This window comes from Peromyscus leucopus, chromosome 1 (assembly GCF_004664715.2).
Source record: "Peromyscus leucopus breed LL Stock chromosome 1, UCI_PerLeu_2.1, whole genome shotgun sequence".
NCBI lineage: Eukaryota > Metazoa > Chordata > Mammalia > Rodentia > Cricetidae > Peromyscus > Peromyscus leucopus.
In genome coordinates this window covers 54,583,212-54,600,282 of record NC_051063.1, presented here as the reverse complement: position 1 = coordinate 54,600,282, position 17,071 = coordinate 54,583,212, and the positions used below count along the sequence as shown (strand labels likewise).

At 46.7% G+C, this 17,071-nt stretch overlaps 1 protein-coding gene across 3 annotated transcripts in view; it reads left to right on the top strand.

Annotated features, from left to right (window-relative positions):
- LOC114680680 (phospholipase A and acyltransferase 3) overlaps window positions 1-8,980 on the top strand; it is a 28,119-nt gene extending 19,139 nt beyond the window's left edge. For all 3 annotated transcript variants that reach the window (XM_028853713.2, XM_028853715.2, XM_028853712.2), the window contains 2 exons: window positions 1,213-1,481; window positions 8,745-8,980. In XM_028853713.2, the coding sequence (XP_028709546.1) occupies window positions 1,213-1,481; window positions 8,745-8,846 (371 nt within the window). In that variant the 3' untranslated portion in view covers window positions 8,847-8,980. The remainder of the gene's footprint in view (window positions 1-1,212; window positions 1,482-8,744) is intronic.
- Window positions 8,981-17,071: the final 8,091 nt, after the last annotated feature.

Sequence of the window (17,071 nt, the reverse complement as noted above, 5' to 3'; positions counted from 1 at the left end):
TCAGGCTGGTCCATCATTTGTGTAGACTAGACTGCCCTTGAACTCACAAAGATCTGTCTGCCTGTCTCGTGAGTCTTGGGACTAAGGGAGTGTACCGCCATGCCGGGTTCACGTGTTTGATGTATCAGAAGAGGTCAGCCTGTTCTGTGGCTCCGTGGAAGAAGGATCACGTGGCTCTTTCCTTTCCCTCCCTGCCTTTGCCTGATGCACTGTCACATTTAAAGACTGGTCCTGTCCTGCTTATTGAGGTGCTGTTGCTTCACCCAGGGGGCCCTGCTCCTGATAGGGAACCAGTCTTGTGATGCTCCATGGGCTCCTGGGTCTACTTCTTCAGTGTATAGCTCCTTTCTAGCCATAATACCCAGTGCATGCCCATGGTATGGGTCCTTGGGTTAGGAGACCCTGGCTCTGTGCTCTGTCAGCTGACCTCACTGCCCCAGCCTGGTCCTACAGAACCCAAGTTCCTCCTCTTCTAGTCATTCCATTATTGTCTCTTCTCACCTGTATACCTTGGCCAGGGCTGCCACCACATCCTCTGGGTCTCTTTTGGGGAGCAGCTAGAGAGTTTTGATCTTTTTTTTTCCCCTGGAAGGGTGGGACTCTGGAAGACCAGCCTCTTTTCCTGAGGTCATCAGCCTGGCGAGGTCAAGGAATTGTAGCTCAGATGGAATCAATAGGTTGCATGCTCTTTTCCCAGAAAGATGAGGGAGCTCCTGGCACATATTTGCAGAATCAAGAAGTGCTTACAGCCTAGAAGACCAGCTTCTTCTGATTAAAGAAACACTCCAGTAGCCAGGGATTGTGATGCATGTCCATCATCCCAGTAGCCAGGGGTGATGGTGCATGTCCGTCATCCCAGCATATGGACTGCAGAGGCAAGAAGCAGTTGAGAGTTTGACACCAGGCTGGACATAGTAATTTCCAGGTTAGACCAGCCTGGATTACAGAGTGAGACCCTGTCTCATCCCTCAACTGACCGCCACCCTCACTAGCACTGCTATCACTAAAACATCCTAATAAATCATGGTGCTTTACTCATCTCCATCTTGATAAGGGTTCAGGGACCACAAGAACCTTTTCTAAAGCCTCACCTGTTTTCGTCTTGCTCATCCCTTGTGGATGGTGCTAAGCCTGGATGCCCAGCTGTGGGCTAGCACCCAATCCCTGTGGCCCTGTCCAGGAACAACTCCTCTATTCTTTGTGGATCCACAGGTGAATTTGCAGGAGCCGGGGCAGCCAGCATCATGTCTGTTTTGACCGACAAGGCCATAGTGAAGAAAGAACTGCTGTGCGACGTGGCCGGGAGGGACAAGTACCAGGTCAATAACAAACACGACAGCGAATACACCCCACTGCCTCTAAACAAGATCATCCAGCGGGCCGAGGAGCTGGTGGGGCAGGAGGTGCTCTACAAGCTGACCAGTGAGAACTGTGAGCACTTTGTGAATGAACTACGCTATGGAGTTGCCCGCAGTGACCAGGTGCGTCCTCAGCCCCTGTACCTGACTTTAGGTGCCAGGTCAGTTCCCCAGCTGACAGTGACTGGACGTGAGTGTGGGTAGAGATGGAGTCACAAACAGGACAAAAATAGCCTAGGTGTATGCTGCCTGTCCCTGAGAGTGTCATGCTCAGGGTGGGGAGTCAGGCAGATGAGATGACAATTCAGATCAGCACATAGGGTCTGATGACCAGTCCACCCCTGTGATGATGCTCTTAGAGCCTTGGAGGGACGCTCTGTTAGCCCCACTTTGTAGATGAGGAAACAGAAGCTTCTAGAACTCAAGTCATCTGGCTGTGGTCATTCATTTCACCCAACAAATCTTTTTGAGTCTTCAGACCTGTGCCATGTTTTCCTGGCAGTCAGATGCAGCTGTGTTGGTGAGTGGCTGAGAGATTTGATGTGTGGGTTCATTTAACCAGCCTCACTTAGCAGGCAACAGATTATAATGTATTTATCCTAGAGGGGGTCCTGCCATTTCTCCATTTTCTCTTTTGAGACAGGGTATCTCTGGGCAGCTTAGACTGGTCCGGCCTTGAACCCTTAGTCTTCTTCTTTAGCTTGCCAAGTGCTCAGATTCCAGGCAAGTGTGACCACACTTGGCTTTGCATGGGTGAGAACTTAAGGTCTGTGTGGTTATTTGCTTCTGTGTGTTGCAATCCTTTCTCTTTCTACTTGGCTAATGTGGGGATGGAGAGCAGGGCCCCTGGAGTCAAATAGACTTGAGCCCTTCACTTTCAGTGCTAGGGACTGAACCCAGGGTCTTGCCAATGGTAGGTAGGCCCTTGATCATTGAGCTAACCACTCCCTTCTGGCGCTCTGGGCCCTGTCTTTTCTAGCTGTGTGATCTTGGAGGACATATTTAGTCAGGCTCCCCACTTAATATAAAACCTGTGAGAACTGATCTCAGAGGATTTCATGTGAACTAGAGAGGAGAATCCTTATACTCCTCACAGGGCTGACTCAGGAAATGAAGCTGATAAATGACAGTAACAGAGACAGCCTCTGGAGCTTGCTCTTCTCGCTTGGCTCATCCAGGGTTTTGGCTGCTGGACATTCTGGGCCACTGTGACTTGGTTGGGAGGCTTTTGCTGATGGGGACAGTCTCAGCTTCCTCTCATGCTGCCTCTACTGATTGTTGTTTGGTCTCTCTTCTCTACAGTGAGGCTTAGGTAGCTTCCTAATGGGCCTGATTTCTTTCATCAGTTAACTGAATACTGTCCATCAGCTATTTAATGTATCTTTTTCAAGTGTGATTGACATAGAGGAGCAGCACATTTCTAAGTAGATGAGGAAGGTAATATTGCCAGTATTTGCTGAGCACTCCCAAGGGTCTGAGCCACAGTCTGGCTTCAGTGAGCATAAAACAGCCCCTCTGGGGCAGGAAACAGGCAGGGATAGAAGAAGAATGCCATTAGTTCTTGGGTGACTGCAGTTGTAGTGGTGGTGAACACTTTAATCCTAGCACTTGGGAGGCTGAGTTCAAGGCCAGCCACGTCTACAGAGAGTTCCAGGACAGTCAGGGCTACACAAAGAAACCTTGCCTCGAAAAACAAAAGAAAACAAAACAAAACCAACAAAAAAGAAAACCAGAAAATGATGCCATGATAGAAGGGATCCGGGGGATGACAGTACTCAGTCTGTCTATTGGCATAAAGGCTAAAGGCTCTGGGTTCAATAGCCAGCAATACACACACACACACACACACACACACACACACACACACACACACGCACACACACACATCCTGCATATACATGCACAACACACATGGACAGATACATGTACCAGAGACACACAGAGAGAGACATACACACAGATACACAGTAAGAAACACTTGTTGCTGAGTCCTCCTATTTGATCCTGATGGCCATCAGCCCTGGTCCTTTCCCAGTGTACTGAGAACACTTGTACTTCTCTCCTGCACTAATGATTTTTTCTGTTTGAAGCAAGGAGACAGGCATGAGTTCCTAGAAAGGAGCTGACATGAAGTTACCCTTCAGAAAAGCTTTATTAGGAAAGAGAGAGCGAGAGCCTCATGACCACAGGTAGCCTTGATCAGGCTGAGGTGCGAGAGAGCTTTAGGAGAGATGGGGCCCTTGCACTACAGACAGCACAATGGAGTTTAGAAGGGAGAGTCTTCAATCCCTGGATATCAGGGGCGCTGTAACAGCATGGACATAGACAACCACGAGGGGCACCAACAGGACCTAGAGGCCCCAGTTCCCTTCAGTCCCTGAGAGCAAGGGGAACTTCTTTGTCTTACAGGCTTTCAGGGGTGTGTGGGAAGTTCTATACCACGTGACCTACCTGGCCTTGCCTGAATGCCAAGGGAACCAGGCAGGCACTAAAGAGGACCATAAATTTATCCTGCACCTGTCAGGAGGTGGAGCCAGTTCAAGGCCATAGGAAGGCTCCTCATTAACGCTGTCTCAGAGAGAGCGGCAGGGGACATGGCGTAACTGAGTGAAAGGCAGCAGGGCTAGAGGATCTGTGAAGTGACATCCTCTGCATCGCTCACATCCTTCACTTTCTTGGTTTACTCCCTTTGGGTGGCATGCTTTCCATGATCGTTGTGTTAGCTGCTTTTCTTATCACTGACCAAACACCTGACAAGCTGCACCTTAAGAAGGAAAGTGGGTTCTGGCTGATATTTGAGGGCGATCTGCTGGGACAGTGGCAGGTCAGGAAGCAGAGGGAAGGGAATGCTGGAGCTCAGCATGCTTTCTTCAGGATTCCAGCTAATGCAACGGTGCTGTTCACATTCAGGGCAATCTTCCCCACATTAATCCTTTCTGGAAATGCCCTCAGAGGTGTGCCAGTGCCCGAGGCATTTCTTAATCTGCAACCAATCATAACAACAGTTTACCAAGAAATGTTGCCTTTAAAAACAATCTTTTTTTTTTTTTTTTTCTTTTTTTGGTTTTTCGAGACAAGGTTTTTCTGTGTAGCTTTGTGCCTTTCCTGGAACTCACTTGGTAGCCCAGGCTGGCCTCGAACTCACAGAGATCCGCCTGGCTCTGCCTCCCAAGTGCTGGGATTAAAGGTGTGCGCCACCATTGCCTGGTTAAAACCAATCTTATATGTGTGAAATGTTATTTACACACAGCACTACAGAACAATAAGCAGCATTATAACTCCTGCTTATGTGGCCTTTGAGCTCCTTAATCATTAAAGGGAATTTAGTTAGGCATGTTTATAGGGGTAGAAATTGCAGGAACAGAGAGCTTTGTAGCAAAAATAAGGTTCCAACATTTGGCAGATAGCAATAAAAAAAACCATAGACAATGTAAATAACAATAACTTTGGTCTGTGAAAGCATTCTTTTAGCAAACAGAAACAGGACCTGCAGCATCATGTTGCCTGTGGCACCTTAACCTTCAGGCAGTTTTGGACAAGTGTTAATTTTCTCACATAAGGAAGGGACTTCTAACCAGCAGGCAGAACTCAGTCTACCTAAATAAAACATTAAATTATTCATATATAACCTGTCACCAAGCTATCGTAACATGTTGTTAAGTGCATATATAAAAGTTTTATATATGTATGTTTGTATGACCTGACTATACCACCTTATCACCACCAGGACTAACTAGATACTGTATTCAAATACTGATCACTCTCTGTGTACAAAGTGTGACCACCAACAGTGGAGTCATTGTTGTGTGCCTTGACAAAGTATCTTTTATCTGAACCAGTGGTATCCGCATTATTTTGTTATTGTTCTCACATAAGCTTCAGAAAGGAATGAGGGTCATGTTACTCCTCCTCCATTACTGCAGACCATTTTACCCTCCTGATACAGAACAGCAAGGAAAACACTAGATAGAGGGGTGTGTGTGTGTGTGTGTGTGTGTGTGTGTGTGTGTTCCTGTGTGTCTGGGTGTATGTAGAGACAAAAAGTCAACCTCCAGTGTCATTTCTTAGGTACTGTTCCTCTTTTTTAAACAAACAAACAAACAAACAAACAAACAAACAAAAAGACAGGATCTCTCACTGGCTTGGAATTTGTCAACTGGGCTGAGTTGACTGACCAGCAAGCCCCAGGGATCAGTTTGTTTCATCTCCCATCGCTGGGACTAGAAATGCATGCCCCCACACCTGGCTTTTGACAGGGTTCTGGAGATCAAACTCAGGTCCTTGTGTTTACAAGGCAGGCACTTTACACCCTGATCCATCTCCCCAGCTAGATACCTAGCAAGGTAGCCCCGTAACACCATGGCTCGAGGCTAGCCAGCAGTCAGACCTCTCTGGTTGATGGTACCATTCAAACTTCCATCCAAACTAGAAGGTCAACAGTGAGGGAAGACCAGGGATACAGAAGATAGGCACCAGGAAGGAGCCAGTGAATGGGGGTGAGGGCAGGGCTTCATTAATGTTGAGTTTCATTGTGCGATGAGCCCAGTGCACTGTTTGAGAGTCCTCAGTACCCAAATCTTCCACTGTTTCTACTTGTCATGGTCAGATTCTCCAGAAAAGTCTTCCAGGCTTGCTTGGAGGCTGCTATTCAGGGAGCAGCAAGAGAAGGGGAGACTCATACTAAACATGCGCACAGTCACTCAGTGCCCTGTTTGTGGTATGACACACCTCGAATGTGTGTCTAGACTTGTAGACGCCCCCTCTCCGAGAGCTTCTGTTTTACCCTGTCCAGAGAACCAATGTTCATACCTCTGCTGGGGTCAGGGAGGTGGTCCAGGGAAATGGTGGATGTGTTCTCTCCTGTTCACTCCCAGAAGAACCTGGGCTTGTCAGTTTGATCCTTTTTTTTTTTTTTAATATTTATTTTTTTATTTTTTATTTTTTTGGTTTTTCGAGACAGGGTTTCTCTGTGTAGCTTTGCGCCTTTCCTGGAGCTCACTTGGTAGCCCAGGCTGGCCTCGAACTCACAGAGATCCGCCTGGCTCTGCCTCCCGAGTGCTGGGATTAAAGGCGTGCGCCACCACCGCTGCCGGCCAGTTTGATCCTTTTAGGAATTTCTTTCTCTAAGTAGGGTTAACTCCTTAGCTTCTTTGTCCTCATTGAATTATGCTTAAAACAAATGCCTCCAGGGCTGGAGAGATGGCTCAGCCATAAAGGCTAGGTTCATAATAAAAAAGAAATGCCCCAAATTAAAAGGAAAAATCTCTGTGGTGTTGGGGATTTGAACTTAATGTTCTCCCTTTGGTAGGCTGGTGCTCCACCATGAAGCTACCTCCCCAGCCCAAGCAAATGCTCTTTTGTTTTAGTTTTCAGTTGGATTTTAGGAGAGAGTGAAATCTGACAAATGTTCATTTCCCACACCCCTCTCTCTTGCAATGCTTTCCTTCTCTGCTGCACAAGTCAGATATACTCACCCCTGCGTTACTTCACTACCATCCCTAGCGAAATTTAAGAACAGAAAGTCAGTTTCAGTGGCTCACACCTGTAATACATGTAATACATGGTGGGTGGAGGCAGAGGACCAGGAGCTTAAGGTTATCCTTGCTGTGATGGCCAGTTTTATATTAACTTGACACAAGCTAGAGTTATTTTGGAATGAGGGAACCTCAAGAGAAAATGCCCCCACCAGATTGTCCTGTGAGCAAGCTTGTGGTCCATCTTCTCTATTGATAATTGATGGGGGGAGGCCTACTTCATTGTAGGCCTTACCACCCCTGGGCTGGTGGTGCCAGGTGCCAAGAAAGCAGGCTAAGTAAGCCGTGAGAAGCAAGCCTGTGAGCAGCTTTCCTCCATGGCTTCTGCATAAGTTCCTACCCTGGCTGAGTTCCCTACTTCCCTCAGGGATGGAGTGTTATCTGGAAGTGTAAGATAAAATAAACCCTTTCCTCTACAAGTTGCTTTTGATCAGGGTGTTTTATCACAGCAACAGAAACTCTAAGACCCTTCACTATATAGTGAGCTGGAGTTTGAGGCCAGCCTGGGCGACATGAGACCTTTTCTTAAAAAATAAAAGATTAAAAGGAGGACCGTGGAATAGGAGCAACTATGCTTTGACCGTGGCCTCTGTGCAGGGACCAGATGCCATACAAACAAAGAACTGTGTGTAGTGTCATGTCTTTAAGCCTGGTGCTCAGGAAGCTGAGGCAGGGGGATGTTGAGTTCAAGGAACTACATAGAAAGACCCTGGCCAGGCGGTGGTGGTGCACGCTTTTAATCCCAGCACTCGGGAGGCAGAGGCAGGCGGATCTCTGTGAGTTCGAGGCCAGCCTGGGCTACCAAGTGAGTCCCAGGAAAGGCGCAAAGCTACACAGAGAAACCCTGTCTCGAAAAATCAAAAAAAAAAAAAAAAAAAAAAAAAAAAGAAAAGAAAAGAAAGAAAGAAAGACCCTGACTACAAGAGAAAAACTAGCTTAAGTGTTAGTCTAATTATTCTATATCAATAAAAATTCTGGAGTCGGATATCGGGGTAAGAACCTGAAGGATCAGAAAAGCAGAAGCTACCAGTCCTCTCCTACCTGATCTGTTCCTTCCTCCAAAAGGGCCGAGATCCCTCTCCACCCCGCCTTACTACTTCCTGTCCTATCTGTCTACAGTCCTCCAAAACCTCTGTGGTTAATTTTGGTCAGCTAGTGGCTAGCTCTGCCCTCTGATTCCAAGCAAGCTTTATTTGTCAGAACATGATGAAAACGTCACACAACACCTAGCAAACAGAAAAAGACAACAATAAAACCCCAACCCTTTAAAGGGAGCACCTCGAAACCTGGCAGCCCCAGACACTGGAAACATGGCATGAGGTGAGGTCTTTGCATCATGAAGGTCAGATTTTTTTTTTTTTTTTTTTTTTTTTTTTTTTGATTTCTCAATTTCTTCCTGACTTCACACTCGCCATTGCTCAATTCTCTTCCTGACTTCACACTTCGTAGACGCCTACAAGATTTTTTTTTTCTAGACAGGTCCTGTGTAGCTGGCCTCTGACCACTCCTAGCTGTCGATACAGAATCACCTGCTCTTTCCGATGTTTATGACCTGCCTTATATTTATTTATTTATTTATTTATTTAAAGAATTTTTATTCTTGAAATAGTCCAGGGCTGAATTCAGGTTACCGTTTTGGGTCCAGGTAAATCCCAGGCCAGCTGGTTCTGTCCATTTCTCTTCCCTCCCAGCCCTCTTCTCCTGTTGCCCCTGCCAGTATTGGTTGGCTCTTGAGTCTGGCCACTGGAAGTGAAGGGGGCATGTGAGGGCCACGAACTGAGTGACCCTGTTCAATGCACAGCCTGGTCCCACATTCTTGACACAGAGCCTGACCCTTCCTTCTCTGTTGCAGGTCAGAGAAGCTACCAAGATCATAGGCATTACCGGAGTGGGCCTGGCAGCCATGGGCCTCATTGGAGTCATGCTGTCCAGAAACAAGAAACAGAAGCAATGAGTTGAATGAGCACCCAGCCTTAGGGGCTCTTCTTTTGCTAGAAGGTTTGAAGTTTGACCCCTAGATTCTACTGTTTCATAATTAGGCTTATTTTCACAGCACACAATAAAGCACAAGAAGGGAATTTTACTGGCTGGACGATGCAGTAGCTACTTGGTGTGAGGTCTCTGAAGGGAAGCTCTCGACTCTGCTCTGGGTAACACCCTTTCCTGCTGGTTCTTTCTCTTCACTGCGGCACCCTTTGCACCGCAGAAAACAGAGTCCAACACTGTTAACTGAAGGGCATTTCTGTGGTATGCCAGATACTGCAGTATGCCAGAGGAGACAGTCTGGATACGCAGAAATGGAAACCTCAGATAACCAGGGCTCGAGTGGCCTAGAACTTGATCCACCATGGCACCCTGAGACTCAGGAGCTGGAGTCTATGGATATTCAGTGGAGTGTGAAAGACAAATCCTTCAGGTCTGGGACTGTAGCTCAGTGGAAAGAGTGTTGCCCTAGGATGTATGACGTTTTAGGTTCAGTCCCTAGTACAACCCCTTTCCACAGAGAAATTCAGGATATATTTGGCTGCTCTTCCTAAAGCCTTCCAAGGTCTGTTCTAGTTAGGTGTCTATTGCTGTGATAAAGACCAGAAATAAACTTGGGGAGGAAAGTGTTGTATGAGTCCTTATCAGTCTTATAATAAAAACCCGGAGCCAGATATTGGGATAAATGCTGAAAGATCAGAGAGACAAAGGAAGATTCCACTAAAGAAACTTCCCACCATTACCGAAGCCTCAGGCTGAAAGGGAAGCAAGATCCTGTCTCCCCAAATCCTCAGACTGAATGCCTCTGAGTCCTCAGGCAAAAGGAGCCAAACTCCTGTCTCCTCCTGCCTTATATTCCTTTCTCCGCCCAGCCATATCACTTCCTGTCTCAGTCTTCCTAGTGCTGGGATTAAAGGTGTGTGCCACCACTGTCTGGCTTTGCTTCTCTTTTAGACTGGAGTAATCTCATGTGGTCCAGGGTGGCTTTGAACTCACAGAGATCCAAAGGGATCTCTGCCTCCCGAGTGCTAGATTAAAGGTGTGTGCCACCACTGTCTGGCCTCTATGGTTAATCTAGAGTTTATTGGCTTACATCTCCCTAGTCATAGTCCATTGAGAGAAGCTGAAACGGGAACTCAAGGCAGGAACAGAAGCAGAAACCATAGGGAGGGGGGTTGCTGCTTACTGGCTTGCTCTCCATGGTTTGCTCAGCTTGTTTTCTTATGCAACCCAGGACCACCTGTTGAGAGGAGTTACCACCCACAGTGGGTTGGGCTCCCCCACACCAATCATCAATCAAGAAAATGCCAATCTCCTGGAGGCATTTTCTCCACTGAGGTTTTCTCTTCCCAGATGACTCCAGCTTGTGTCACATTGAGAAAAAATCAAGCAGCGCGAGGTCCTTCTGCCTTGGCTCTTCCTCCTCCTCCTCCTCCTCAGTACTCCTGCTTTCTCACCACTGGTCCTGTATTTCCACCTGCCCTTCTCTTCCCACCTCAGCTCATTATCACTTACACACTCAACCCTGAGTCCCCAAGAGAGAATGTGATTGGCTCGGCGCGCTACAGAGCTCAGCCTACACACTGGCTGCCTTTTGGTCAAGTCGCTTCTACTAAGTCAATTAGCTGTGTCTTGTGGCTCAGAGTCACATGGTACAAACATTGCTTTCAGACCTTAGGGATTTGGGGGCAATTGATACAGCTGTTACCTAGTGCTCATGCCAGGACTGAGGCAAGTCACCTTCGCAGTTGATTTTTTTAAAAAAAGGATTTATTTTTGTGTGTGTGTGTGTGTATAGGTGTTAGCACATATGTATGTGTGCCACGTGTGCACAGTGCCTGTGGAGGCCAGAAGAGGGCACTGGATGCCCTGAAACTGGAGTTACAGATGGTTGTGAGCTGCCCTGTGGGGAACCAGCCTCAGATTCTCTGCAAGTGCAACAAGTGCCCTTAGCTGCCGAGCCGTCTCTCCAGACCCCTGAAACTGATCTTACTGTTGGTTGGGATTGGCAGATATTCACAGTGACTGTTCCAGGGCACTTCTGTGGGCTCCTCAGACATTCTCCTCTGGGGCCCGCTGCCGTTCCTCCGCAGGGCCACGATGCTTTCACTAGGTTGCAGATGTTGCCTTCCACTGCCGGTTGTCTGCAGACATCTTGTCGATGACAGCCCTAGTCAGGATACAGGATGGTCAGATACCATCTCGCTCCATGGCAGCTTTCTCCTGCCTTATCCATATCTCACACAGAATACACATGAGCTCTCCGAGTCCCAGCATTGAGAGAATCATTTTCTTCGGCACAGGTTCCTTCCTTAGGATCTCAAGCCAGTGCTCAAGTTCCCCAAGGCCAAGGAACCCGGATCTGAGTTCAAAGGGCAGATATCTTGATGCACCCCAGTGTGACACAAGGTGAAGGGGACACATTGAGGGCTTTAAACCAATAATGGAGGGGAAAAGAAGGAGAATAACCAAATACAAGAGAACCAAACAAAACCTCCGCTGTCAAATGAGAAAAAGCAACCCAGGGCCATGGTAAGGGCTCAGAAAGTAGAGGCATCAGCCACCATGACTGTTGACCCGAGTTTGATCCCTGGGACCCACATGGTGGAAGGAGCAAACCAACTCTCAAAAGTTGTTCTCTGACCTTCACATATATACCATCGCATTGGTGCACATGTGTCTATATTCACTACATATGTAAATGTGATAAAAAGTTTTAAAAAAAATAGAAGAAAATACAGACTTTCAGGCAAGATGATTACTACACAGAGAAAATGAAAAGGTCCTGATTAAAGTTTCAACTTAAGTATATACTAATTCTAAATTCATTTGCATTTAATAGTCTCAAAGTAGATCATGAGTTCTTGGCCACTTATGAGGGGAAATCGACAATTTGCCATCAAAGTGGGAGATCAAAACACGTATCTTTGAGGCTGGAGAGATGGCTCAGTAGTTAAGAGCACTGGCTATTTTTCCAGGGGGCCTGAGTTTGGTTCCCAGCACACACATGGCTGCTCACAACCATCTGTAACTCCAGTTTCAGAGGATCCAACACCCCTTTTTATCCTCCATGGGCACTGCACACACAGACATACATGTAGACAAAACAACTGTACACATACAAAAAACAATCTTAAAAAAATGCATATCTTCTAGGAACTGATAATGCAACACAAAGATATAGAAAATTTGAAAAAAATTGGCAAGAAACAGTTTCAACAGACATGCGCAGTATAACTATGAAATTCAAATTCTAACTACATACATAGGCATATTTATAAAAATTAATGATACACTGGTGTGGTGGTTTGAATAAGAATGACTCCCATAGGCTCATATATTTGAATGCTTGGTAATCAGGGATTGGTACTACTTGAGAGGGGTTAGGAGGTGTGTGTGGCCTTATTGGAAGAAGTGTATCACTGGGGAGTGAGGTTCCAAAAGCCCAAGCAAGCCCAGTGTCACACTCTCTCTTCCTGCTGCCTGTGGATCCAGGTGTAGAACTCTCAGCTACTTCTCCTGCACCTTCTGCCTGTGTGCTGCTATGCTTCCCACTGTGATGATAATGGACTAAACCTCTGAACTCCAAGCAAGGCCTGATTAAATGTTTTCCTTTATAAAAGTGTGGGGACCCACAGAGATTCTATAGTGTGGCCTTATTCCATCCTGACTCAAGGTCAGAGAGTCTGAGCTTGTTTTGCCCTGCAAGGCTGCATAATAGGATGTTTTGGCCAAAGGCATGGTTACCAGGTATCTTATCCTTCAAGGCCTAATTACAGGATGCTTTGCCATAAGGTGTGGCTACTGGATGTTTTGAGGATTAAGGACGTGTTTACACTTGTCTGGACTTGTACCTTGAACCATAGTGTCCTTGAAAGGGGGAAGTCTTTTGCCTCTCCCCTTGCTGGTGTATAAAAAGCTCTTGAGGAATAAACTTGGGGTGACTGTTGTACTGACCCAGAGCCCTCCTGATGCTATTCTGTGTCTCTTTTTCTTATGTCTCTATTTTTCATACCTATTATTTCTTAACCCTCACGCCTCTCTTTAAGGACAGTTTGATAGTTGGGCAGGACCCGACATGAGAGTTGCAGTGGTCATGTATCTGCACAGTGAGAGAACACTGACTAAGACACCCGGGGTCTTGGTGTTACAGATGGCTGTGTGTGTGTGTGTTCCTTTGCTCTTTTCTGAGAGAAATCACAGAGAGGCAAGATCCAGCTCTTAGTGTTGGGGATTCTGAGTTTCAGAGGCCCACAGGTGTCTGAGTCTCCAAGCCTAGGCAGATAGCTCTGATCTTTGAGAATCAGAGCCAGAGGCTCAGTGCTCTCGGTAGAGGGTTGGCATTGCAAGCGCTGTGGGCGCTGCGGACGCTGTGGGCGCTGTGGACGCTGTGGACGCTGTGGGCCCCAGACACACAACAGCTAGTGTTCCAGTTTCTGAGCCATGAGGGTTGGGATCCCTGGTGGCTCCACCGTATTTTCTAGCAATTAGGAAACTTCTCAAAGGCCTGGCTTCCACAAATGACTCTTCAAAATCGCTTGTCTTTGATAACGGCCTCAGCTTCTCTGCTGTCTCTTGCCTTTCCAACACTTCTGCCATTTATAGCTGCTTTTAAAATCTTGATTTATTTTTGAGACGGGGACTCAAAAATGTAGCTGTGGCTGACCTGGAGCTCACTATGTAGACAAAGCTGGCCCTGAACTCACAGAGATTTGTCTGATTCTGCTGCTTCCTGTGTGCTGGAATTAAAGGTGTGTGCTACCATGACCAGCTAGCTGTCCAAGGCATTTTGAAGTTTCTGCCTTCTCTGGAATGCTTCAACTCTTCTGCCCCCTGGTGTCATATCTTGGAACTTCAGGTGTTAGGGCTCTAAGGCACTGTGGCCGCGCCCCCCCCCCCCACCTCCAGTGTATACAGCTCTATTTCTGGTGAGAGACTTTATTATGGGAGGGAGAAAGGCCTCCCAACTGTCCTGAAAAGTCGGGAAAACAGGCTATTTCTGTAGCTAGAAAAGGGGCAAGGCACATGTGGATACCTCAGAATTCCCACCCATCTCTGAATGGTACCCAGTCCCAATCACTGTCCCTGCATAAGGACCAGTCACAAGCTTTCTGGGAGATCCCTGGAGCAAGGCCTCCTGTAGCGGCAGCTGTAGCTCCAGCAGCTGAGGTTGCAGTGTCCTCACAGCCGGAGTTTAGCTTCTTCAAGTCACCATATGCCTGGACTGCCATATCGTGGCGACCCGTTACCCCGAGAGGGCTGCTTGGTTGACAACTCTCCACCGGTCTTAGGGTCTGTTGCTGTGAAGAGACACTATGACCACGGCAACTCTTATGAAGGAAAACATTTAATTGGACTGGCTTACAGGTCAGAGGTTTAGTCCATTTTCATCATGGCAGGACATGGTGGCTTGCAGGCAGACATGGTGTTTGAGAAGGAGCTGAGAGTTCTACATCTTGATTTGCAGACAACAGGAAGTGAATTGAGACACTGGGCATGGCTTGAGCATATATGAGCTCCCACAGCTTGCCTCCACAGTGATGCACTTCCTCCAACAAGGCCATACCTACCTAATAGTGCCACTCTCTATGAGCTTATGAGGGCAACCACATTCAAACTATCACACCACCCAAAGTAGCTGGTACAAGGAAGTATCTGACAGTTGTCAATAAAACGGCAAAATGTGCCAGACTGCCAACAGCCTAGGTTATCTGAAAGAAAAGTACACATGAATGGTGCTCACAATAGCAGCTTAGAATTAGTAACAACATTCCTAGCAGTAATTGACAGTGCTTACTTAGCTCCTTACTGAATACCCTTATGAAATGTTGGGTTATCCTATCTGTCTCGGACTGATAACATGGTTTAGAGGTTAAAGGCATCTGCTACCAAGCCTGGTGACCTGAGTTCAATCCCTGGGAATGTTGTTTAACAGTTTCCTCTGAAATTGAAACATTTCATCTGACAGGGAAACTCTTTAAGCAGGGAGGTCAACAATTTAAAATAGTTGCAGGGGCGCTGGAGAGATGGCTCAGTGGTTAAGAGCACTGGCTGTTCTTCCAGAGGACTTGGAATTTCCAGCACCTACATGGCAGGTTAAAATGCCTGTAACTGCCTCCAGAGCATCTGACACCCTCACACAGACATATATGCAGGCAAAATACCAATACACATAAAGGAAAAACAAATAAATCATTAAAAATAGCTTCAGGAAGTCCCTGAAACTGATCAGATTCACCAGGCCCTTCCCTCCCAGAGTAAGCAATAAAGCTGTTGAGAGTCACTCAGATAAGTAAAGGTGCAAAGTGATTCAGACAAGTGAAGCTTAAGAGAAGACTCTGAGACCAGAACAGCTTCCTGGAAGAAGTAGAAACCAGCCAAACTGTTTAGAAGAGGTTTAGACCAGCCGAGTCACTTGGAAAGGACACTTTCTAGTCTAGTGAGCTGCCTGCAGGCTGTGCCATGTGCTCCAGGTTCCCATCTTTGTGAGCCATCACCCATGCAGGAATGGGCCTTGGTGATGCAGCTGCTACTGAGTCATTTCTGCTCCTGTCAGTTGTTGTTTTTGCTCTTTTGGGGGGGCCTGCCACTCAGTTCCCAAGGAAATCACACACAGAGGCTCCTTCTTACTTATGAATGCCCGGCCTTAGCTTGGCTTCTTTCTTGCTAGCTTTCCTTAACTTATTCCATCTACCGTTTGCCTCTGGGCTTTTCCAGTTTTCTTATTTCTGTAAGTCTTACTCTTACTCCGTGGCTTGCTGCGTAGCTAGGTGGCTGGTGTGTGGAGTCCTCCTCCTTCTCTGGCTCCTTGATCCCTCCTCAGAGTTTTCTTCATATATATATATATATATATATATATATATATATATATATATGTACACAGCAGATATATATGATATATGTACACAGCAGATATATATCTATACACATCTATATGTATCTATATATCTATATCTATCTATCTATCTATCTATCTATCTATCTATCTATCTATCTGCCTGCCAGGCCTGCCCATCCTTTCTCCTGCCTTGTCCAGTTCTTCATTAGACCATCAGGTGTTTTAGACAGGCACAGTAACAGAGCTTCACAGAGTTAAATAAATGCAACATAAACAAAAGCAACACACCTTACGATAATATTCTACTATAGTAAGTAACCCCTCACCTATATTTCTGTAACCCCAATGGAACTCATTGGTTCACTAAGCTGGACTTTAGTAGTGTCTGTTGTGGGCTCCTTATCTGGGGTGAGTAGACATGTGTGCAGTGTCTCCTCAGGAAAAGTTTTGATACACAGCAGGGACCTACACTGTGGAAGGAGAACACTGACTCCCAAAGGTTGTTCTCTGCCTTGCCCCTGTGTGTCATAGCACATACCTACAGGTTGTCAGAACCCCTAGGACTGGAGTCACAGAGGGTTGTGACACCTTCCCCAACACACATGGGTGCTGGGAAACAAACTCAGCTTCTCTGCAAGAGCAGTAAGTGCTCTTAACTTCTGAGCTCTCTCTCCATTCCTTGTACACGACATTTTAAAAGGGGTTGAAATTGAGTTTCTTTTGGGGATAGCTCCTATGTGGACCAGAGAAACAGAGGGTTTTTTTGTTTGTTTGTTTGTTTTTGGTAGATTTTCATGTAGTTCAGGCTGGCCTCCAATTCACTGTGTAGTGAGGATGACCTTTAATAACTTCTGAGCCTCCTACTTCCACCTCCCAAACACTGGGATTACAGGTATGTGCCCCCATGCTTAGTTTTGGGGGGATGGAACAAGGGCTTCATACATACTAGGCAAGCACCTTGCCAAATGAGCAACAGCCCTGATCCAGTAAAACTTGTGATAGTTTGAATGTAACTGACTCCTATAAACTCTTAAGGAGTGGCACTGTTAGGAGGTGTGGCTTTGTTGGAGGAAGTGTGTCACTGTGGGGGTGGGCTTTGAGGTTTCCTATGCTCAGGACACCACCCAGTGTCACAGTTCACTTCCTGTTGCCTTCTGGTCAAGATGTAGCCAGCACCACGTCTGCTTGCACGCCACTCCCCACCCCCACCCCCGCCATGATGATAATGGACTGTGCCTCTGAAACTGTAAGTGAGCCACCCCAACTAAACGTTTTCCTTATAAGAGTTGCTGTGGTCATGGTGTCTCTTCCCAGCAATAGAAACCCTAAGACATTTGTTTTTAATCAAATGCACAAGA